At 34.4% G+C, this 25,692-nt stretch overlaps 1 protein-coding gene and 1 long non-coding RNA gene across 2 annotated transcripts; both read right to left on the reverse strand.

Moving 5' to 3' along the window:
* Positions 1-4,617: 4,617 nt before the first annotated feature.
* LOC136804900 (uncharacterized) lies at positions 4,618-24,897 on the reverse strand. The gene is made up of 4 exons (XR_010846311.1): positions 24,732-24,897; positions 24,440-24,496; positions 21,485-21,553; positions 4,618-4,893 (listed from the first exon to the last, which is right to left on the reverse strand). It is a non-coding gene; the product is annotated as an uncharacterized lncRNA (long non-coding RNA).
* On the reverse strand, positions 6,151-8,767 carry LOC136804899 (uncharacterized). The gene is made up of 3 exons (XM_067061410.1): positions 8,719-8,767; positions 8,283-8,354; positions 6,151-7,824 (listed from the first exon to the last, which is right to left on the reverse strand). Exon 3 carries the CDS (start codon positions 7,712-7,714, stop codon positions 6,821-6,823), a length of 894 nt encoding a protein of 297 aa, XP_066917511.1. The 5' UTR covers positions 7,715-7,824; positions 8,283-8,354; positions 8,719-8,767; the 3' UTR covers positions 6,151-6,820.
* Positions 24,898-25,692: the final 795 nt, after the last annotated feature.

A 25,692-nucleotide genomic window follows, 5' to 3' on the forward strand; every position in this document is an offset into this window, starting at 1 on the left:
ATTTTTATGATATTCAAAGCAAAAACATGTTTATGCCATGCTCTTTAATTGGATGGTAAAGCCACATAATTAGACTTGCTATAAAGTATAATTTTATCGTTGTTTTTAATGACTCAATCGAGAAATCTTGGAAAATATGATGGGGGTGTATGATATGGATTCCATGAAACCTACTGCAAAGAAGAGTGAAATTTATGGTAATTTTGAATTTTTTTATGATTTATTTTAATTTTCCTGATTTTTAACAATATTAAAGAATCTTTTCAGAGAGTTTCAGGTTTGGCACTCATCTTCAAAATTTGGCACCCTAGATTGAATTTCATACATCCTGCAGCCACAAGAACCCTAATAAACTATGCTTTCCTGTTCTTCTAATAAATTCTAATTAATTTGAGACCATGTAGAGCGCCAAAAATTCAAAGCATTCTACGATTCAAAAATCTTGGAAGGACTTTGTCGAATCTGTTCTCGGAAATTAGATAAAAGCAGAGAATGTAAAAAAGCTGTTCACTACAAAGATATTTTATACAAATACTTTGATGTTAATATTGACGAGGATAAAGGAAATATCCACCCAAACCGTGTATGTGAACGTTGCAGGAAAGTGTTGTCCAACATTAATAAAACATATGTCGTGTGTATCATCCTCAATTGAACTATGCAAATTTCAAAGAGCATGAAGATAATTTTGCATTGTGTGATCAGTTTTCTGGTTCTAAAAGAGGTGGTAGACCATTGAAGTCATGGTCTAACAAACACAATATTACTGTCAAATTCCTTGCGGGGACTGAGAATAAGTTTAGATTAATTAGATAAGAAAAATGAACAAGAGATTACTCGTAAAGATTTTGTGAGCTGATTCCTGATTTCGTATGTCTTTAAATGTTTCACTTTTATCTCAATTCAAATTGTTTTGACTTGGAAATATAGAAGATTTTTATTGCCATAAACTTATAGTTTGATATCTCTGATAATACAGTAATCTATTCTTGTTTTTTTTTCTTACAATATGTTGCTTGACCAAATCTACGTGTATTTCTTCTAAAATCAAGAAAAAGTACCCGAGTTTGTTTGGCCAGTTTGGCAATTGTTTGTTTAAATGGGAGGTCGTCAGTAGTCCGACACTTTCTAGTCCGACAGTAAAAATGTCCGACGTTGGATTTGACGAAAGTGTCAGTATTCCGACAACAATTTTGTCCGACAACAAGTCGAAAAAAAAACATATAAAAATCGAAATATGAATCGTGGAAGAGGAAACACATCTTTTCCGATTTTAAGGTTAGGCCCCTAAACCCGAATTTTCTTAAATTTTGGAAAGCTTGTTAGGATTAGGCTTTCAAGAGTCAAGAGATTGGATTTAGCTGTTTTTACGACCCTTCTTTAGTGATTTACAACCCTGATTGGTCCTTTATTTCTACTTATGCCAAAATGTCGCCAAAATAAACTTTTATTAATATTATCTCAGAGAAAAACCCTTATTCAACATTCGACACTCTAAAATCTTGCGTTTTCGGACAAAAGTGACGTCGGAAAAAAAGACTTCCAAATTGTAAATTTATTTCATAGATTCGGACTATTTTACTGTCGGACTAGAAAGTGTCGGACTAGTGACATGCACCCGTTTAAATTTATCTGAAAATTATCGAGACAAGGTGAAGCGTGATGCTACAGATCAAATCTGTGTTTAGACTGGACTCACCAACCTTTATGATAGACGTTAGGTGATCAGAATGGTCCATTGAATAACTAATCCCTACAGCATAAATTACAGCTGTTGCCTTAAGATGAAATAATTTATCCTGTTTTGACTGAGGACATAGCGTTAGCCTAAAGGTCTATCGTAAGGGTACAGTCTGTTTATTGAAGATCTATTTTGATCCAAAAGACACATCAACATGTAAGTGTGTTTTACAAAGATGCTTACAAATTTTGTGTCTTGACACTTAATTGTGTTGTTAAAATAATTCTAGTGACAGAAAGAAATAATTTTCAAAATATTCTTGATACGAGGTTTAATCTTTTTTCACTTTTCATCCTATATTTTATTTATAAAGGGCCTTTTGGAAAAAAATCAGGCAGGTTATTTTGGAATATTTTTGAGTCAAATTATTTCTACAGTAGGAGAGAACTAGCAAATCAAGCACATGCATATGTCAACAAGCTCTTTTCTGATCTTTGAAATATCTAAAGATTTTCACTGTTTTCATTCAGAATAATCTCTCTACTTCTCCAATTCTCAGAATTCCAGGAAATTATAATACACTTTAAACTTAAAGAGCCCATAAAGTATGGATGTTCAAGTATATAAAGTATATAGTATAGATCTTCAAGAACAAGTTTAATAGGAATATTTTTCGCAGGAACTAATTTTTGCGTTTTTGGGTGTCTACTGTTGTGTTCAATTGTAGGGGTGGGTGGAATAAGCAGGGGATTTTTTCTCAACTGGACTAGGGGAGTTGGCACTTTGGGAGAAAATCCATAAAATGGGGAAGGTCAATATTAAGTGATTTTGGGGTGATTTTCCCATAAAACCCTAGGAGAATAAAGGGTTTTGGTTTGGGACTTTTTCAGGAAAATTTCCTAAAATTGGGGGGTCATTATAAAATGATTTTGGGGGAATTTTTTCCTGAAAAATTGCAAAGTGACCCCCTTTACAATTAAGCACTAAAGAGTACTGCGAAAATTTGTTCCATGGAATGCAATCTTTATACTAAAAATCCTCAAAAGCCTCTATGAATATGAATGAGTTTGAGCAAAAAGTGGGAGGCAGCCGTGAAAATCATTTCCGCAAAATGTGCCAAGTAAAACCTCAAAGTGTTTTTGTGTAACAATTTTCCGAAATTGAGGTATGAAAATTTGGAATTTTTTAAAATGGGTTATTACAGGATAATAGAAGGATCCCACATGCAGAATATTACAAACAATCTGATTATCCCTTTAGTAGTACACTTATTATCGAAAAGACTCTTCCAAATAGGCTAAAATTTTGTCTGCATAGTTATTTTTTCTGACAAAGAGCTATTGCTCTTGAAATAAGCTGACTTAAAAAAATTATATTTGCGAGCGGATTTTTTCAAAATGCACACGCTTGTTATGCTTTTATCAAAGAATGATTGCAATACAGGCTGTATCTTTATAAAGTTAATCATAAAGACTGGTGCGTCCAGCCAAACACAGATTCGATCTGTAGCTCTCACTGCACCATATTAAAATTATCCACACCACATCTTGTTAGCTTTTTGAATTATATAATATTAGTGAAACGAGGACTTGGTCAGAAGGCTGTTTATGCAGAGGGTATGGACTGATGGACCCCAGGTTTATTTCACCCCCTATAATATACCCATCCCCCTTTCTATGATCGAATTTTATCCCCCCCCCCTTCTTACAATACAGAACATCCGTTTTGAAGGAAACCACCAAAATTATTTAAAGAGTACAAAGTATATGCAGCCATTACAATGAAACTTTGCTAGTTTTATCAACTACACTTTTGCCATCAATCACATTTATTCTTTTAAACAGGACTGACCATATTTGTATATAATCAGATCGGCCAAAATTTTCCGACCCCCTTTTGCCTTTATTATTTTACTTCCCAAAATTCTCACCCCACCCCAGTTTTTTGGCAAATCCTGGTAGGAAATTCCTCTTCCCATTGTGCCAAGTCTTGAACTGCTACACCAAAAGAAAAGTATCAGTCATCTTTAACCATTATACTGTACTGTACTGCAGCTTGTTTCGAGTTTTTTAGATTTTGATAAGTTATCTGTTTATGTTCTGCCATCTTTGCTGTTTTTTCTCGAAAATTTATCGCATAAATTAATTTTATAAGCACGCATATGTAATTCGACCGAGTTCCTTCTTATTTCACATTCCTTGTTTTAACATACCATTTTTTTTCCTTGAATTGTAACCTTTCATTACGTAACTAGGTTTGTTGCACTATAACAAAACCACATGACGCTTGGCAAGGATATATCAATTTAACGCAAAAATATGTTTAAAGCTAAAGTTGCTCTTAACATGAACATATAAACGACTGGACATCTATCTTTTATTGTCTCTTTGAAGCGAGCTTCGTTGCCTCCTGTATTTCAAAATTGATATGAAAAATCCGACAATATTCCGTCATAATTTTATTAAAAAGATTATTAAAAAGCTTGAACATCTCCTAATGTACAAAAAAACTATTTTCGATTTTTTTTATGAGTTTGCAATATATTTTATCAACATTTTCAACTCTGAAATGCAAAATTTCAACTGCGTTTATACTTTTGAATCAATTTTGTCACTCTAATAATTTTTTTTATGACTTGAAAAATATAGCTTGCCAAAGTTGAGAGCCGGTGTAATAAGAATATCGAAATTAGAATGTAAAACTCTCTAAAATTATTAGGCACTTTTAAGTCAAAATTTAGAAATATTAGTCGGAGTTTTGACAAGCTGACGATGATTTTGCCTCTGTTATCTTTGTTATGATATAAATAAAAGACTTGAGAAGAGTAGAACAATAGAGACTTTTGTCGAAGTTTGGACGTTGTTAGCAAGGTATTCCCAAGTGGTATATCATTAAAATCTTTTGTTTCATTTTATATACTTTTAATGAGGCGACAACAAAGCTAGCAGGCCTTTCTACAAAAAGACAAAGGAGATGGATGTCCAGCTGTTTATTATGTTCATGCTCTTAAATACTAATAAAAAGCTGCCATAAAATAAAAATCTTTCTCTCTAAAATAAGAACAAAAATGTCGTTTTTGGTAAAGTAAAGTAAAAGTAAATATAAATAATTAACGAAAGATGTACGTGTGGTTGATCAAAATCATTCACTCAATCTTCACCATTGGCCGCTTCATCCATCCTGGCCAGCTTAGATTGTAAATATGCATATCCCTAAATCAAAAAAATTGTTTACGATTAATTTAAAATGAACAAGACGATCGAAAATCGAAAATTTCGCATTGAAATATTATTAAGGGAAATAAATTGATAAATTGGGTCGAGATAATAATTTTACAAGAATTTGCGTCATTGGATTGATCGCGTCATTTCTATTGTTTTGATGAACAACTAAAATATGTGAGCATCTCATAAAAACTTCAAGTCAACTGGATAAATTAAGATGGTTCCCAATTGGCGCATCAAAGTTAAGGGAAATTTGACTAGGGTCGCCGTTTGTGATTAAAGTGACTTTGAATGATACATTACCGAGTTTATGTATTTGCGCTTTTGAGAACGGTAAAGTGACTGAAGCGATTTGGAAAAACCCGCAATTCCGATTTACCGTCGTCCTCAGCTGGTCAGGATCTACTCAAATTAGAACTTTACCGTCTCCGTCGCTGAAAAACACACATACATTAACTCGGTATTCTCAGTTTTAGAGGGGACGCCAAAACATGATTTCTAGTCGTCTTCGTATTTTGAAAAGGCTTAAGGGAACTCTTTTTCGCGGTGCGAGGGTATGAAATCGGCGTTTTTTTTACGGAACTAATTTTCGCAGTAGACACCCACTTTTTGCCTAAATTCTTCATTTCTTAGGTTTTTTTTTAAGATTTCTAGTAAATTCTGCATTTCGCGGTAGTTCCCTACCTAATTAAAATTATCGTAATCATCGTAGGAAAATTGCACGAGAAATAAAATACGTCAGAGGTCACAATATTCTCGCAGAAACATTTGACCTCTGATACTCATCCCGAGGTTAAAGTGGGTAGAAATTAGGAATTTGAAGCATATTTATAGGCTCTTCAAGAAAAAACGGCTAAACTTCGAGTTAGGAAACTCGAAATATTTTCTTTTCTACAAACAAATCCGAGATAGATGACTCACTCGAAAAATGATTTGGTGAAAAAAACTGAGTTAGCTAACTCGAATCTCCTTTTAGATAATGAAAATCGAAAACTTATTCCCATTTTGGGCTTGCCTGTACATTTAATAGTGAGGTTAAGTAAATTGGACAGACTTAAGGACACAGGTTAATTTAAAGGACCTATGGGGTAGGTCCCACAGAACAAAATATTAACTATTTCAATTCGCAACCAGTACAAAATTGAAGTAAAAAATCAAAAGATAAAAATTTTAGCAACTAGGTGGAAAAATAATGCGTTAAAAAATATTATGCACAAAAAATAAAAACTGTAGAAGCAAAAATTTAACCCCTCAAAAATTTTAACAGATCAAAATAGCCTTGAGTTAAGCAGGATAGAGAAAGGCCTTTGAGAGTTGAAATATGTACACAAAGTGGACAGTCTATAGTGGGTTTAAGTATACCGGGGATCACGATGGCAGACAAAAAAAAGTAATAGGTGAGTGAGAATACGACATTTGATTGGTTGATTTTCACTAGGATCTTCATTTTTCGTCTGTCATCGTGATTTAGCCAATTTACTTAACCTCACTAATGAGTGAAGTCTAGTCAAATGCCAAGTTTTAAAATATATACAAAAAAAAACAAAATACAAACTACTCCAACTTGCAACCAGTACAAAGTTAAAGGAAAAAATCAAAAGATAAAAAATATCATCAAGTAGTTGAAAATATTCAAAATAAAAATTGAAGTAAAGTAATATCAACCGCTTTAATAAATAGACAAACAGTAAAACGTCTTGTAATCTAAGTGAATGACCAAACTCAAGGTCATTGGTATCTTTTTTCAGGTAGTAAAAATTTACCTAAAAGCCCTAAAAAGATTTCACATCACTTCAAATTGACATTGAGCAAAGTTTGAGGGACAAAATTTTCATGAAGGCTCTTAAACAGATTTTCTACTTCTCAAACAAAGGAACAAACATCCACAAATGTCCACTTGATGTTGAATGAATCATTAATCAGATTCAATTGCAATCTTTATGCTCTTAACACATTTCGAAGCAAAGTCAAACGTAACAAGCATTGGCTCATTAACTTCGAAAAGTCGCTTAACACACTCTTTGTCATTTTTAAGATTGAGTGAAAGTTCAGCTGCAAGCATGCACACAGCATCATGCTGTAAATATACCTTGACAATTTCATTGTTTGCCACATCTTTCAATGAAAGCTGGAGTGAATAAATATTGGAACAGGAACCCTGACTGTAGCCCATCTTACAAGAACCACAATGATAGGTATCATCAACAAGTGAGAGTTTGCGATTACAGTCTGGACAAAGATAGGACGATAGAAATTGACCAACACCAATGATCTTGGCTACTATTTTAATGTTTGTGTGGACGTCAGGATCTGCCAAAGTTTCAAAAGACGTTGTTAATGTATACCCAAATGTGGCAGTTAGTGTAGTGTTAAGGTACATTACGTTTTTCATGATATACACACGCACATTTTTGAGAATGTATGTTTTTCCCTCATCAAGTGTGTTGACAGAATCACCAAACAAGTAAAGCTGAATGCAACGAGTTGAATCCCTCAATAAGACAACTTGCTTCAAAACTGTACCTTGTTTTCCTTGATGATCATGGACCTCACCAACAGAGTGACATTGCGCCTTGACTGAAATAATCTGACCACTAGCAAGGTGGTGCAAATCAGCAAAGGGAACAATCACATCATCGCCAAGTGCAGCATTGTGTTCAAAGTCGGCTTCTTCCCTTTTCAACAAATTAATTGAGGTGGGTGGATTTATCCAAATCTTTCCATTTGGTGCTGAGTTGAAGTTCTTCATTTTCACAGGGCTACAGGTAGTTGCGGCATCTGCCAATCTTTGTCGCTTGTTAGGAACCATACACAAACCTGTCTTGGCACCGTCCGTAAATTGCAAGGTACATTCAAAGAAATCTTTGCCATTAGCATTGCTCTTCCTTATGGGTGAGACATTATGGACATAGCATACATCTATAACACAAAAAAGCTTATTTGTGATATGAATCAAAATTTAATCATATCCAAGCCTTTCAAAACAAGACCTAAAAGCATCTCTCTAAGTGCATTCCTGTGGGAATTGTAACAGGCAGATATTAGTCATTGCTAGAGGAAGGAATTATACTATGATTGCAACAAGACTGACTAGTTAAGTGAGATTGTTTGTAGCCTTTGTTACTGAAAACAAAAGGGCTTTAAATAAATTTCTTTACTTGAATATGAAAAGATCAATAAGAGGCAAATAAAAAGGGGGTTGTAGGGGTTCAAAAAACTGTTTTCTTGATAACTGGTTGCAGAATCCCAGAATCCCGATAATTGAAAAAAAAAAAACACCTTCACACCGGTTTGTAGAGACAGGAAATAAGGCTAAATACTTCACCGTCTGCAGTCACACCATAAAAGTACAAACCCTCAATAAAAACATTTCTAACCTGAATCTTGCTGGGCTTTTCTTTTATCACTTTTTCCAGGTGTTCCAGGCTTGTTTGCACTACCAGGGTTTTCTGAAATGACAAATAGATAAATCTCAACCCTGGCTTCAATCTTGATCAAAGATTTCAGAATTCAGATACAGGCCTGAGGTAGGATGCTTGATTTAAAAGTGTGGCACCAATTAAAAAGAGAATAGAGAGAATCTAACAAGTATTGAAGTAGCTAAGGACTTAAATAGAAGTACCTTGGAACGTAGTCCAGGGTCTGGAGCTCAACTATTTTTTGCCTTTGATAATCTGATGGTGGAAAAAATCATTCAAATCAGAAAGCGAAGATAGTATACGGCAGACTTTCTGACTACTTGGAACGCAGGGTCAACAAGAAGAACAATTTGAATGTGGATTAACCAAGGAAACAATAGAATACACTTCTCACCTGAATCTTGCTGGGCTTTTCTTTTGTAGCCTTTTCCAGATGTTCCAGGCTTGTTTTCTTATCACTGGGGTTTTCTAAAATGACAAATATATTGATGCAGAAAGTGTGATATTTATTGAAACCAGATTTTCTAGAATGTTTTAAAATGGGGCTAGATAACATCAATATTGAAAAACAACGATCTAACTTAAATTAAGGGTCCTAAAAAACACAATATTCATGAATATTCCTCTAAGGGCGCAACTTCCAAAATTCGGTTGGCACATACCTGTCAGCCAGCAAACATATAGTACCCCCCTGGAATTTGGATTGAAAGATTTTTTTGAAACTCAGGGCTTTACAGGTATTAAAAATCTGCAAGCAATATCAAAAAAGAGGGAACATTTTACAAGTTTTGCAATCTTTTCACCAAAATGTTATGAAACAATTGAAAACACAAGTATAGTAAAAGTGTGGACTAACCTTTTGTTGTTCTGGGATCTGGCTTCGATTTCTGTGACTGTGAACCTTTTTGGGGTTGGCTGGAGGGTGGTAGCTCTATACAAAGAAGTGCACTACTCATTAATTAAGTGAAAGGACAGGACAGTAATTGAGACACAAAAGCTGCTGAGCTGAATTCTCAAAAGATTGAAAATTGAATAAATATTTCTTAAGATAGCATAAGTGCAAAGTGTAAGGAACCATGCTTTAATTGAAAATAAGTATTTTCGACTTATTTTGGAGGCACGAGAAACTATGTAGAGTATCTCGGTTGCTATTAAATTAATCCAATTACCTTCATCTGAAAAATTGGAAGCCATGATTATGATAATTTACAACACTTTACAACATACGTCTTCACTGTGTAGGTGATGGTTGTGGAAAGGTCGTTTGGAAACACGAGGCCCACTTTTTGGAAGAATTAAAACAGAGAATTCTGGGTACCACAAACGATTTCGTGGTCATTTGGGAGGCAACAACTCCCCCAAAATAATCTTTCCTAATGACTGAAGATAAATTAAATCATCGTGCGGCCAATGAAATACAGGGAGGACAGGGAGTCAACCACTCAAAAAACCACACCCCGGGTTTACATTCCCCAATAGCATAGCATTGAAACCGAAACCACGCCTAGACTAGTAAACTAATAGATAAGAATTGTGACAGGGGCGGCTGAAATAGTTATCGGATAATCCGATGGCGTATTGGTGGCCGCCCACGCTAAAGCTCTCTGAAGGGGATGGAGCGGGCCAATTAAAAATTTCCCGACCTTCAGAGCTTTAGTAGCGTGTCGGATAAGAAAATTTCTACATCGAGTACCAGATAACCGAAATAGGAGAGCAAGACGATTACTTCCGTGCTTGATTAAGGGGGTCAAATAAGCAGGTTTGGATTGGATTGATGAAGGGGAAAAATCATAAGAGGGGGTCATAATTAAGGGATATTGGAGTGATTTTATAGGAAAATGAAGGTTTTCACAATTTTGGGACGAAAAGCTAAGGCATTATAAACCTATAAAGTTATTTTGGGTTGAAAAATCTAAAGAATGGAAAACTAAGCACGCGGAAGAGTAGTTGTCGAAAATTTCGCTTACATAAGACAAAAAGAAAAGAACATTGAACGATTGAAATTCTAGGAGAACAATACACACAATTAAAACTTGAAGTGGAATGAGGAAAATTCATGACATAAACTCATTTCGAGTGAGTTAATAGGCTTCTGCTCCTCTTCTAGCGAAAAAGTTTCTAATAGGAAGTATAAGTTAATAAGTCTGCGAATCAGATAGACTAGAGAGTTATAACCAAATATCCATACTCCATAGCCAAACCTCCAAATTTTACGGGCTACTTATTTTTCAAAGCTGTGATAACGGTCGGTTTGTTCACCTTCTAAAGTCTCTATAAGGGTTACAAAAATCAGAAAATTTCAGAGTAATTCACGATTTTAAGGAAAATCTTTTGAAGTAGTCTCTGAGGGTGGGAAAATCACTATTTTTAGGAAAGAATTTTGATTTTGAGAGAGAAAAATTACAGGGAAGGAAATTTTTCGAAAAAGTCTCTTTAAGGGTCACTTTTTCACAAAAACTTGGTCTCTCTAATGGTCAGTTTTCGGAGGTCCCGTCCACACATAACCTCATTCACCAACCCTATAGTGCAAAAAAAATATTTTGAGGTCTGACCAACGATGTAAAAATAATAGATAACCAACTACCTCTAGAAGGCACTTATCCCAAGAGAACAACCATTGTTTTCCTATTGAAATGAGCACTCCTTTAAATAGCTCTGTGTGCAGTGCGTGTTATGCTTTTAGCTAGATTTTGACACACTTTTTGACATCCACTGAATTGATAGAAAATTTGAATTGTTATTTACTGCAAATTTTGGAATTTTTTTCAAAAGATAAAGGTACCAATTTTTAGACAAATTGACTACGGATCGGCCGGATACCACTTAATCTTCATCTGGATAAATAAACGCTCATAAAATGATGTTATCTGAAAAATATATGTGTGATTTGAAGTGCGATATCTCACGAATGAAAAGTGCATGAAGGTTGCCTGATACAAAATAAACAGATGAATGTTTATAGAACAATAATATCTAATTAAAAAATTCCTTCTGTGAGGCTGCCTATAGGAAAATACACTTTTTCTAACCCAAATTTTGGAAAAATATACATCACGTGATCGATTCTGTCCAATAGAAGGTTGCAAATGAAGCAAGTTTTTATTTAATTGCACTTTTTACGATGCAAAATGTCATTAATATTTTTACAACCGTAACACGGATGTTTTTTGAGAATCAAGGCACTTGCCTGGTTATCTATTATTTTTACATCGTTGGTCTGACTGAGGACCATGGAAGAAATGTTTTAGCCAAGTTTCATTTTTATCTGGTTTGGACGATAGATTTCAGGTATCTTAAGGTAATTTTAGATCATGTCCGGTCAAAATTATCCAGTATTTTGAATTCGAAAAGAAAAGAAAAGTTTTCATTCTAGCCGAAAATGTGCCTTCGTTTATTTAATGAACAGGATAAGTACACTGGCAAAAACGAGTAACTTGAGTCTCAATTTTATGAATCTAGGGATTATATTTCCAAGGTTTTGTAATTCCAAAATTTCGATAAATGGTTCATAGAAAATAGCTACCAATTACAAAACTACAAGAATCGTGCAAATTTGGCTTTTTTTAACATCCGGTGGATTTCCGGCTTCCAAAATAATAAAAAATAGCGAGTTTTTCATTTACGTAACTGTCACATTTCACATAATCAAACCATAAAAAGTTAAGTTAAAATGCCAAATCATTTTTTCCAAACAGGAACAAATTACCAAACATTTCGAAGATTGAGGTTAAATCTGGATACATAATGTCGAAGACGTCACGATGGAATCTTGGAAATTGCAAGCGATAAGAATTGAATAAAAATATTGAATTGTCAAAGGACGGTCGGTGGATGAAACTCAAATCCATTATAATTGAGTTAAGAAAATAATAATGAAAATCGGCTGTTTTCAATAGGCAAACAGCATGTTGTGAAAATCGGATGAAACGACAACGATAAAATAACTTAAACGAATAAGTAGTATCGAATGTTGGTGATTGTAATGAACATTTTCCAAGTCATTCGACTCTTTGTAAATATAGACTGACAATGACGGCGATTTAGGAAGATCAAGCTGCTTTATGATGAGCGATTGCATGATGATATGATGTGTGATAATTCCAAAATAGATTTACATATCCACCTGTGTGACTATTCAATATTTCAATAATTGTTTTATCCTTAAAATATCTACCAAAATGCATACATGTATAGGCAGCTGGTATAGGTGAATCAATTCACTGGAAATACTTCGACGTGTTTTCCATCTTGTCCATTTGTGACAGTATTTTTGATTTTTGAGTAGGCAAATGAATAAAAAATAAGAACACAAGAAAATAACAAAAAAATTAATAAAAATACCTCAAAAACTGCAAAAAAATATTATTCGATTTGAATAATGTTAAATAATTTATTAATTATGAAAAAAGTCCAAGAAAAACACAATAAAATGATTAATATATAAAAGTAGGAATAAATATACAAGAAATAAAATAACACATTAAATTTAAATACCATACCCATAGGAATGTAAGTTTCCTGACGAGATATTAATGAAAAGAAAATTAAGAAAGACATTTTTAAACTAATTGTCCTTTGTCCATTTCTTTTATACCAGGGAGCATTCATAGAAGACATGTACACATATTTGGCCCATTTCTCACACATTCCCCAACTGTGTCTGCGAATGTCATTCAACAGAGCCTTTCGGCCCATGCTGAAAATAACCATCCCCAAAGAATGTCTTTTATGAATATATATAGTCCAAAACGTCAGCAAACTTACATTATGCTAGATGGGGTGATGAGATGACCTTAATTGAGTAGAGATAAACTTCAAATCGTTAATCACAAAATTCATTTTATCAAACCGGTATTGATATCATATCCAATAAATTTGGAAAACAACATAATAGCTTTTTAAAGAGTAGTTCCTAGTTTTTTCACTCTACCATAAAAAGGATATTACTTTTGATCAATTCAGACTGTTCATTGAAAAAAACACCTATGAAAGCATGAGCAAGATACGTATCTGAATCATTTGGCTAATTTTCTGAGGATTAATTTTAAGTTTGGCCGAAGTTGCTAAAGGAAAATTTTATTTGAGATACCTTTTGTACTTTCTGTAATATCCACACAAAACTAATCCTCAAAAAGTTCAGGTCATCCACCACCCCAGTTTTCAGCCCCCCTCCCTTGTCCCGCCGGGAATTCCCTCTGACGGGTATTCTAAGCTAGCTTAGTCAGCGATAATTTGATTCCATCATGATCGGATAAGTTCACACATTTACGAATAACATCAATACCATACTCGTGTACCAATTCCTTATGTGTCCAGATATGATCAAGCATTTTTCCATCAATGTGTGTTGGAAAGCAAGGAACTAAATCATAATCTTGGAGAATGTCGGCCAACAATTGATCATGGTCCATATCGAAGCCGTCCATGTTGAAGTCCCCTAAAATGATATCAATTGTGTATGTTTCAATATATTGAGCAAGATTGTAACAGAACACATCACGTTGAATTCTTGAACTTTTATAGAGAACCAAAACACAAAAATCCTTTTCAGTAAATTCAGCTTTTCTAAATTTTACAAGAGAAAAGCATGATGAATGATCATACTCATCAATGTCAATAAAAGAAGGAGAATGACAGACAGTAAGACTGTTGAATTTATGCTGGTCAATATTATGACTAAGAATATAATATGGAAGCTTTTCATGAATACTTTGTTTGTCTTCCTCAGAATGCTCATAACTCATCTGTGTCTCTGTCAGACATAACAAATCATTTTCATACAAAAATCTGTCCTTTTGAATATTAACTGCATGTCGATTTAAAGATCTTACATTCAATAGGCAAACATTTAAATTAGAACTGCACCTCATAATATCTGCAACTCTTTCAACTTTGTTCTGACGCAATCGTGTGTATTCTTCACTAACTTTATTACTACAGACAAAAGCACTACGTCGATATTGACCAGTAAAGTACAAACCATTTAAATTTTTCACTCTGCTCATTGCAACATACATTTGACCAGCATTGAACTTTCTTTGCCTTGCAAGGTCAAAACTAACGACTACTGAATCCAAAGTCAATCCTTGAACTTTGTGCACTGTACAAGCATAAGCTAGCTTAAGAGGAAATTGTGTCCGAGAAATGATAGGTGAAGTGTATGGGTTTTTTTTGTCAAAGGGAAAATTTACCTCACTCTTTTCAATGGGAACAGTTTCAGTAGCCTTAGCATATTGGTCTTTACTTTGAGCTTTTATTCCAGCCGTCTTATCGTCTAGTTTAACATAAATTAGCTCTGCTTTATTGTTTCTGAATTTTACGTCAGTGACGGTTCCAAGTTGACCATTGATCAACCTATCCTCTATATCAATATTACTAATTAGCATTACTCTTGCCCCTAATTTCAAATCAAATAGAACTGATAAGCCACCTGTATCGTTAAGTGGCAGGTTCTTAACCTTGGTAATTTGAGATTCAGTAAAATCCCTTGGATAAACGTCCATAGCTTCTACATTTATTGTTTCCGAGGGCAGAGTATCTAATCTTTGAATATTGTGAAGATGGACTGAAGCATTTTCTGCAAACAAATGCAATGATTCTATTGGATAATCAGGGTGTTCTCGTGTTATCAGTCTAGATTTAATCATACTTTCATCATTACTATTCAATTCACCTACTCTTACATTGTTCAAGAGATCAATGAAGTCAGAGTCATCCTTTTGACGCATAATCTCATCTAATTCAGCTAGTTTGAATAGGTGCCATAATTTGAATGCACCAATAATAGGTCCCTCAGTTGAAAATACTGGACTTTGAAAAATTGGAGGTAATTGAAAGAGGTCTCCACAAACAATGATACTTTTCCCTGCAAATGGTTTGTTGTCATTTACACCAAAAATTTCACATAATCTTGTATGGATGTTCAAAAGCTGTTGCGACGAAATCATAGATATTTCATCAATTATTATCAACTTTACATGATGTAATTTATTTCTAATGGCAGTCCTTTGTTTGTCAGCCATATTTCTGAATTTTCCAACTGGAATACTCAATCCTGTGTGTACTGTGGTGCCAGATATATTGATAGCTGCTATACCAGTTGGGCCAATTTAATAATACGTGGCTTCTCTAGCTCATCACTTTTATATGCTAAGACTTTTGACAAACAATTGTAAATACATTTAATTAAGTGAGATTTTCCTACGCCCGCACCACCTGTTAAAAATATTCTCAATGGTTCTAGTAGTACAGGATTATTGGACTTGGAATTTTGCACATACATTTTTCCCCAATTTAGTACTATATCAAAAATATCTCTTTGCTTAGAATTTAAAGATCTTATATGGGTATTGATTTGGTCATCAGTTTGCAAGCCATGAACTGTTTGAGTAAATGGTGCAAAATTTTGTTCGATTTTTCATGACTTTCATCATCATTTTCACTGTCTGATGAGTTGCTCATTAGGTCTTGCACTTCATCATTTTCTTGTTGAGCAAAGGCATCTTGATTATGCATAAGGTCATTGTGATAGTTTTGAAGTACTAAATCAACAAGATGACCATCAGGTTCAAAGATTTGCTTGTTCTCGTTAACAACTGCATTGACTTCATCTAAATTGAGCTTCAACACATATGAACCATCAAGTTTCAAATCATTCTCCTCTGATCTAAATGGGTAAAACAACATTAGAATATGGTGGGAAAATTTTTCTGGATGTTTGTTTTTGTTTGGAGTGTAGTACCTCAAAACTTTTGGAACTTTACGAAGCTTTAGTTTTTCCTTACTGTTGAGTAATTTGGCTGATTTTGGAAGTGTTTGGGGTTCTTGATGATTCACTGCACTTGTTGGATCATCTAGTACAGTAGGCTGCCAATCATTTTCATCATTTGTATTTTTTTTTGTGTCTAATGTATAGTTTGCATAGAATGTAGCATAACACATAATATTGAATTGCCCTGTGTTTGGTCGGTCAATATATCTATTTAACATATTTCGTTTGAAAAGATCGTCAGAATCCTCAGGCAATTCCTCAATTTCTTCTTTTGACTTGAAAATTCTGTACCTTTGATCAGGTAAGTTAGTGTTAACGAATGAAATAGCAGGAAAGCATTTTCTAAGCCACAGTTCGGGCATTGTTAAGTAAACTGCTTCCTGGATTGAGCATTCTCTATTAGAGTTGTAAACTTTGGCAATTTTAGACATTTGCTCAAACTGACTGTCATTTGAATCTTTGGCCTGTTTTAATGCTTCTTGCATTGCAGTTGAACACTTATCTTCACTTTTTGAAAAATAGGCACACATGTATGTAACTGCCTTGTATGCATTAAACACTGGCTGAATGTCAATGTTGGCCTCCCATGCTAGGAGGCCTTCTGCAAAATAATTGTTGACAAAACAAGAATATGGGTCACGTTTTAGAAACAAATGCTGATCTTTGTCTGGTGAGATTGATAAGTAATATTCATATGTTTCATAATTTAATCCTAAAGAATCCAAAATTGTATCAATAGATCCAATTTCAATATACTCAGGCTTCTCAGGATCCAAAATGTTTCTCTTTTTAGGATGCAAATTTGTGTCTATATACTCTTGAACAGTTTGGATCACATTATTTCTAGCAACTAAAATATCATGTTTTTCAGTTTCAGGTAAACCTTCAGGAAGCGGTTCAGACAAAATAGTACGCTTGCAGAAAAGTTTTCCAAATTGAAATCGGCATTCATTTTTGCGATATTTACTACACGTTCTTGAATGGGAGTGTATGTGATACTTAGTGACTAAATTCCATAATTCAGGACTTTCTTCTCTATCAGGAACATTAGCAGAAATAACACTATCTATGTGATCAATATACTTTTCTTTTCCATCTTCAAGTTTTGGGACATCTTTAGCCCAAAGCAAACAATGATCATGTGGACTACCCCTGAAAGTAAATTCTACTCTGAGAGCATAGTATGTAATTTTTCCAAGTTGGCCATCCATTATAATCTCTTTGAAAAACAACTCTTTTCTATATTGATATTGACGCACAAGCACAATAGGATTGCTATTAAGTAGGGCACATCTAGATTGGTAATCAAGAAGTTCATGATCAGTATCAGCGTCCCCGCTTAATTGTCTGATAATGGTAACAAATTCCTCCCATCGTAAATCTGCACAAGAGAGAGTCATAAAGTATGTTGGGACACCAAGTTGTTTAACCATTGCAAGAACATCAGATAACATATGTTGCCAGTATGCAGGGGTTCCTTTTATAGTACTCATAAACTTGTATGCATTATCAGATGCTACACAATTTTGAATTGTATCATTAAAATTATTTGCTAATAGTCCTGCAGTCAAGTTGGAATTTGAAATTCTCATTGCAATATTGATCTTACTTCTAAGATTAAGCTGTAGTAAAGTTTTGTGAGCAAAAAAAATGTAATCTGAATCCGAAGCAAACTTTTGAGTGTAATTTAAAAGACGCTGATTGAAGTACTTTGTTGGCGACAATTTTATATCTCGCTCTACGTTATAACCAAATTTCCCAGTAGGAAAAAGATGAGGATGGGCTAGCTCTTCACAGAACTCATCTTGTGTTAATGAATTGGGGGTTTGACCTTCACCTGGAGCTAAAATTGCATTTTCATCATCTAAAATAATGTTTGGCACTTCTGATACAATAACTGTTTCACATGTTGGTGTTCGATACGCACTGAGTGGATCATCAGAATCAAATTCATTCTCTAATTGCTCTTCAAAAGGCTTAATTAAAGTAACTGTTGTATCATCAACAAATCTTATATCATTCGAAGAAGCGCTTGATATGGAATTATTATTTGATGAAACCCTTTCAACATATTCATCATTAGTTACTTGGTCGATGATTGACATATCAATATCTATATCATGATACAAAGGATTATTATTCACTAAAAAGTCCAAAGTTTCAAAAACTTTTTGTCGTCTTACTTGCTGAGAAATAACAGGGTTTTTGTAGGATATCTTTCTTTTTAATTCAACATTTATTACACCACTACTATCACTTCCTCTAGGAAGTACTTTGCATACACCTGGTGTTTCAATGGGGACATTGCATATTGCACCTTGTAATTTAGGGAATTCTCCTTTACGCATTATCATAACTTTAGAAAATAAAATTCTTTGAGCCACTAAAATTCTTTCCAGTTTTCGTATATCATTTAGATTATCTGGGAGATCAAAAATTTGAAGCTTGTTAGTAACAGACTGACATGGGATTTCTCCCTTCATTAATTTTCTATGACAGGTTGTGCATACATGGAAGTTACCATCGAACGAGGTTACAGGATTGAAATTTTCTATTTCTTCAAAGTTGATCAATGAGTACTTTTGTTCATCAAAACCAGACACAGATTTTTTAAACATACTGCGGTTACACATTACACAGATGTAAGAAGGACCCTCCTGTTTCTTCTGCTTAAAGTTCTCAACCCTTTTTCCTGAATTAAGTTTTTTGTTGTTAATGTAAGAGGATTTTGCAACTTGCCGCATCTTTTCTTTTTGCTGTTCATGTTTTTCTGATCCTTTATTCAATTCACGTAAAGATTTTGCAGTTTTGCGCATTTTTTCTTTTTGGTGTTCGTGTTTTTCACTACCTCTAAGTTCTTCAAACCTTCGTTTACGCGAAGCTTTTTTTTGCCAACGTAGTACCTCTTTAGAAATCACTCTTTTGGTATTTTCGTATGCGTGAAAATTGGTTTTCAAATAAATGACATTAAACAAATTTGCCCTGTACTCAGATCTTATGTAATTCTTTATTTCAGTAATATTTCCAAACTGCAAAAGTACTGACGTACCGATTTCACCAGGAACTTGATGGCCCTTTACATCTCTACTATGGGAATCAAAAACAAAATATTTTTCATTGTAATGGAGCACACCTAAACAATTTCCAGCTATTACTAAGACGGCACCAGAATGTTGCAACAAAAGTTCTTCATTGACAAAATTTACTGAAATACCTTCGTTTTCAAAATATCCTTCAACGATATTTAAATCTAGTGAACAGATACTATTTCCAACTGCAATAACTTTCTGGAATTCTTCAATTAATGGTGATTGTCTAGTGACGCCAAGATTTTTAAAATTTAAATCCCCTTGATTTAAAACATAATTCAAATCATGAGTCTTCCAAAGTGATAATTTTCTAAGCTGTGCATAGCAAATGGCAAAAAAACAATTGGACGAACATTGTATACCAGCAGTCTGGCCAAACTTTGAATTTCCTTGATGAAAAGAACCTTGAATACTTTTTATCTCTTCCTGTGGTGGACCTGGATTAAGTTCTATATCACCTGACAATAGTAATGTATAGTTGACTTTAAAAGTAAACAGAACTGGCTCAGGTAAATTATACCCTAGATTTGGATACTGAACAAACATTCCATTCTTCGAAAAATGCATGAGGTTAAGAGGTGTTTGAATTTCAATTGTTTCGTAAGACTTAGGGATTGCAAAAACTAAAAGTGTAAAAAGTGCTATGAATCTAACGGGTTTCAATAATCGAGAAAAAGCATTTTTAGAAAATTTGGAGCCGATAAAAATGGACTTAGAAATTGACTTCACATTTCTCTGAGCTGTGTAGGCAAAGCCTCCTATCAACGCACGGTATGATTCAATGGATATCATTTCAAAACTAAAAGACTATATGTAAATCTCTGAGACTCAAATATTTTCTAATGTATCTAAATAAGATATTTGTAAGAGCTGACAATGCAGCTTGGTATTGTAATCACTGACAATGCAAGTGAGTTTCTTTAAAGCTGGTCGATACGTACACAGCTGATGCCTCAACATAATTCAGTGGCCCGTAGTGCGTGAACCTGAAGGGAAAAAAGGCCTCAATCAGATTTAGTGGCCCGTAGTGCATAAATCCGAAGGGCAAAAAAAAAAGCAAAAAAAATGCCACAATCAAATTCAGTGCAGTTAATGAGTATGAAGGGGCAAAACAGGCTTTAAACAGTTCTGAGGAGCAGAGCTGCTAAGCAAATATGAAAGTAAATACTTACTATTTCTTCTTTAATTTAAAACAAGAAGACCAGAGGGCATGAAGGCCCAGCGAATAAAAATATGAACTGAACAAGACTTGATTAGCAGAGGGGATTTGAACCTGGAGTCGCTAATACAAGCCATAGATGCCTTAGACCATTCGGCTATCTCTTATTTACAACAATGAGAAATAATTCATAATTATTTAATCTTATATACAGAGATGTTAGTTTTTTTCCTAACACGTGAACAACTGAACTGTTCACATGATAGAGAAATGTAAAAACAGCTTTTTTTAAAAAGAACATCTTCCTAAAGAGAAGAAGGTTTGTTACGATTATTTCTGTGTAAATCACATTGTTTTTCTTAAAACGTACTACATCTGTTATATTCTTATAGTTTTAATAGTTAATTGTATTTTCTCCTTTTATGTTTTTAACCAATAAAGACGATTTCAATTGTTTTTTACTCTGTCAATCATGTTCTAACAGCCAATCAAATCCTTCACAATATGTACTAGCCTGTGCTGTGCTTGAAAACGCGTATCGCCTAGTAAATTGTTACACACTGACACCGGGCAGAATGCTAATGAAAGGCCCAGTACGCTAAAGCTAGCTGGGCCAATGATCTTGATTTTAACTTGATTTCACAAGAACTATGGACACGACTGGACTGGTACTTCACTGGAAGATTTTAAATGTTAACAGCTTTGAGCTACCATATTTGGCATATTTGATAAAAAAAACTACCCGGATGTGGGATTGTGAGCATTGATTGGCTAAACAGAATGTTTTGATCACGTGTTCACGGAACACAGAACGCCCGAAAAAACGCCCACACGCCATTATTTCGCCCGAAAAATTTTCTCGATACATAGAAAGACTATCGTAATACTTTCGCTAGGCGAAATTAATAATCATCTTTGGCTCGAAAATAGTTTCTCGGAATGCATCATAAAAAAGGAAAAATGAAAAAAACTGGCAGTAGAGAAAATAGGCGAATGACTACACATCCGGAAACACCATGAAATATTCTTTCTTAAAACTCGAGTCGAGCACTGTTGGTTGGTTTTATGGAAGCTGTTTTCCCTTATATCTATACTTAAGCCAACCTGCGGTAGATTTTTAATCGAATAAAGAATATTTCACCTCTTCAAATCTTTTCTTCCCACACGTGCTGAAGCTCTGGAAGACTCTCAGCTTCCTTAGAGACAAGTTCTGGTAAAAAAGGACATTTAAAAGTTTTTGAAAAAAGTTAAAAATTATTGATGACTTCCTTTAAATACGTTCATGTTCAACGTCATTTTGTCATATATTTTTCTCAAAATGAATCATATAAGTATTTTCAAGAATTCCAAATCATGCCTTGCCAGTACATATTGGAAAAGCGGTCATGATTTTAAACTTCTCCACGTTGTTACGACAAGTAACAGTAGGTAACGACAGGTAACGATGAAGTAACGGTCGGTAACGATGAAGTAACGCAAGTAACCAGGAGTAACGAAAAAGTAACGAAGTAACGATGGGGAAAAAGCTGAAAATGGCGGCCCTGAGGTGTCGAACTATCAAAATTTGTAATTTTTTGCCCCAGAGCTAATGCTAATGGTTCCGGTAATTTTGGGAGAATCTAACGACTCTGGTTAATCTATTCAAGAATATTGGAAATCTGATGATTGTACAGCAGGATCTGATCATTCTGGTGAATATGACTGTGGAGATAATAAATCCAATCGTTTTTATTGTAAATTGGTGTTTGTGAATAAACTGTAAGATTTGACGGCTTTGGTGAATCAATGTTGGTCAATGCAATGATGAAATAAATGGTGCTGGTCAATGTAATAATGGAATCAGTGGTGATGGTCAATGCAGTGATGGAATCAATGGTGTTGGTCAATACAATGCTGGAATCAATGGTGCTGGTCAATGCAATGATAGAATCAATGGTGCTGGTCAATGCAATGATGGAATCAATGGTGCTGGTCAATGCAATGATGGAATCAATGTGACTGGTCAATACAATGATGAAATCAATGGTGCTGGTCAATGCAATGATGGAATCAATGGTGCTAGTCAATGCAATGATGGAATCAATGGTGCCGTTCAATACAATGATATAATCAATGGTGCTGGTCAATGTAATGATGGAATCAATGGTGCCGGTCAATGCAATGATGGAATCAATTGTGCTGGTCAATGCAATGGTGGAATCAATGGTGCTGGTCAATGTAATAATGGAATCAGTGGTGATGGTCAATGCAGTGATGGAATCAATGGTGTTGGTCAATACAATGCTGGAATCAATGGTGCTGGTCAATGTAATAATGGAATCAGTGGTGATGGTCAATGCAGTGACGGAATCAATGGTGTTGGTCAATACAATGCTGGAATCAATGGTGCTGGTCAATGCAATGATAGAATCAATGGTACTGGTCAATACAATGATGGAATCAATGGTGCTGGTCAATGCAATGATGGAATCAATGGTGCTGGTCAATGCAATGATAGAATCAATGTTACTGGACAATGCAATGATGGAATCAATGTTACTGGTCAATACAATAATGAAATCAATGGTACTGGTCAATACAATGATGGAATCAATGGTACTGGTCAATGCAATGATGGAATCAATGGTACTGGTCAATGCAATGATGGAATCAATGGTACTGGTCAATGTAATGATGGAATCAATGGTACTGGTCAATGCAATGATGGAATCAATGGTACTGGTCAATGCAATGATGGAATCAGTGGTACTGGTCAATGCAATGATGGAATCAATGGCACTGGTCAATACAATGATGGAATCAATGGTACTGGTCAATGCAATGACGGAATCAATGGTACTGGTCAATGCAATGATGGAATCAGTGGTGCTGGTCAATACATTGCATCATCAGTACCATTGATTTCATCATTGTATTGACCAGCACCATTGATTTCCAAAATTCTTGAATAGATCAACCAGAGTCGTTAGGTTCTCCCAAAATCACCGGAACCATTAGCATTAGCTCTGGAGCAAAAAATTACAAATTTTGATAGTTCGACACCTCAGGGCCATCATTTTTAGCTTTTTCCCATCATTGCTTCGTTACTTTTTCGTTACCCCTCGTTCCTTGCGTTACTTCATCGTTACCGACCGTTACTTCATCGTTACCTGTCGTTACCTACCGTTACTTGTCGTAACAACGTGGAGAAGTTTGCAAAGTTTCAATGCATCAATGTATTGACCAGCACCATTGATTCCGCCATAAATTTTATACTAGCCATAATTTTCATTAAAGTGCCACCGCAGAAGAACGATCAAATAAGTTGTTGAATTTTGAAAGAAATGTTACTGATAGCCTTTACTTCTGTTAGAATGGCATCTCATCTGAAGCAAAATTTAGTCTACAAATATTAGCAAGTTGTGTCTATCTGATAGATATCTTCTTATAGAGATAAGATAAAGTTATTTATCTGTTTTTTTTTGTCATCTCTTTTATTACCAAAATAATGGTATATAATGGCTTGTTTATATCATAGTAAACGCTACTGTACTAATCTGCCTTTTTAATGTAATAGTCACGCGACAAGCTTTAGAAAGACTCAAATTTTCTAATTTGCTTTGCTCAGAGCGGTTAATAACTACTTGTGGTTTAAATAGGGAATTTCCCAACAAAAAAGGAATTTCCCTTAATTCGACTCCCTGAGGTAATAAAAAAAGACATATAGAGCTTTGAAAATGGGTAATCAGATCAAAACTAATCCGGAAAAGTGTTTTTAATGATGATAAAACAATAGAAATGCAGTCAAGCTAAGAATGTTACGGTACACCATTTAACCGGAACTAAAATACTGAAAAACGCGCGCAAAATTATGAGATGTTTGCCCAACTTCCTTATGCGTGAAGCTATGAATGCCATCCTCGGAAGCTTTAGGCTTCCTGCGGTGGCAATTAAAAAATGTTCAAGATTTTTGGTACTTGCCTAAATTAGTTCTCGCCAAAATATGTTTCTTTAATGTATTTCTATTTTGACAAATATTTACATTTGCTACTTTAGATTTGAGCCTTAGCAAAATATGTTACACAAGTAAGACCATTTGCGCTAAAATAATTCATACCTCTCAAAGGTTTTTCTTTCGTCTCCGTTGTAAATAACCTCCACGGCATCTTAACGCCTAAAATAAAAGGGATGAATAAAATTTAATAACCATTGTGTTTGACAACGAAAACAATTACTTACTGTAAAGTTAACTCACTTACTTCTCGTTAGGATTGGAACCTTATCGAAAAACGTATCAAAAAGAAAAAGCTTTTCAAAAAAGACACAAACAAAAAAATTGCAATTCAAATTCAATATATTATGAAAATTCAGAGGCATTGAACCCATAAACGATGCAATTTTTCACTTACATTTATCGCGGGTAGAATTTTCTTTGTTCTTCTTTGTTTTGAACGTAGCATCTTTTGACAAATGGAACGAAGCTACTGAGTCCCAGGTGATGTTCCCCTCTAGGCCTCTAGGCTTGTGAACACCAATCTTGCTTTCTAAATGTAATTTAGAAAATATCCGCTTGGATATAAATGGGCAGATGGAATCCTTTAAACATTAATAAATCAAAGTGGACAAAGGGTTTTGTACAATTGAAGTCTATACACGTCATGTATATTCTTTTTAGCTTTCACCCCAAATGACATATAAACTATTTTTTTTAATTTTCTTTCTTCCATAAGAATCTTTATACTAAGGCGTCCATAATAGTTTCAAGTCTTCTTTAAGGCAACTAATTTTGCAGTGCAAAGGTATTAAAACTAACAAAACAAAAACCAACCGGAGTTTGGATATTTTCGAGTGAGCTGAGAGTTATTTTCCTCAATCCTAGTGCAGGTATGTTTTCCTTGCGACTATCGTAACTGGACATAGCCATGTAGGACCTTATTATAAAAAATATGAAAATTAATTGAAATCTACAAAATTTTTCTCTGGTATAAATTGTTCAAATTGCACGCTTTTTTTTATAAGAATATCTTCTATAAGAATACCAGGGTGAAAATTGGCCAAATCGTAACAATACCCTCTAGGGTGAATTTCAAAGAAAAAACATAAAAAAGTGCTTCCTTTGTTGGAGATGAATTGAAGCTTTGAGGAAGAACTGTATTTTCAACCCAAATGTTCACTCAAAAGTCTCAAACTCTCAAATTGATCATTTCTCATGTTTATAAAAAAGTCTAAAAAAAGTAAAAAAACGTTAAGAATATTTCACCCTCGATTTTGACACTTTCTTAAGAATACTTGACCCTCATCCAAAGTACACCATTCTTATAAAAAAGAAGCGTGTATTAAGTTTACAGTAAGAAAATGACATCGGATGTC

The sequence above is a fragment of the Clytia hemisphaerica genome, unplaced genomic scaffold, assembly GCF_902728285.1.
Source record: "Clytia hemisphaerica strain Z4C2 unplaced genomic scaffold, Clytia hemisphaerica genome assembly, whole genome shotgun sequence".
NCBI classification, from domain to species: domain Eukaryota; kingdom Metazoa; phylum Cnidaria; class Hydrozoa; order Leptothecata; family Clytiidae; genus Clytia; species Clytia hemisphaerica.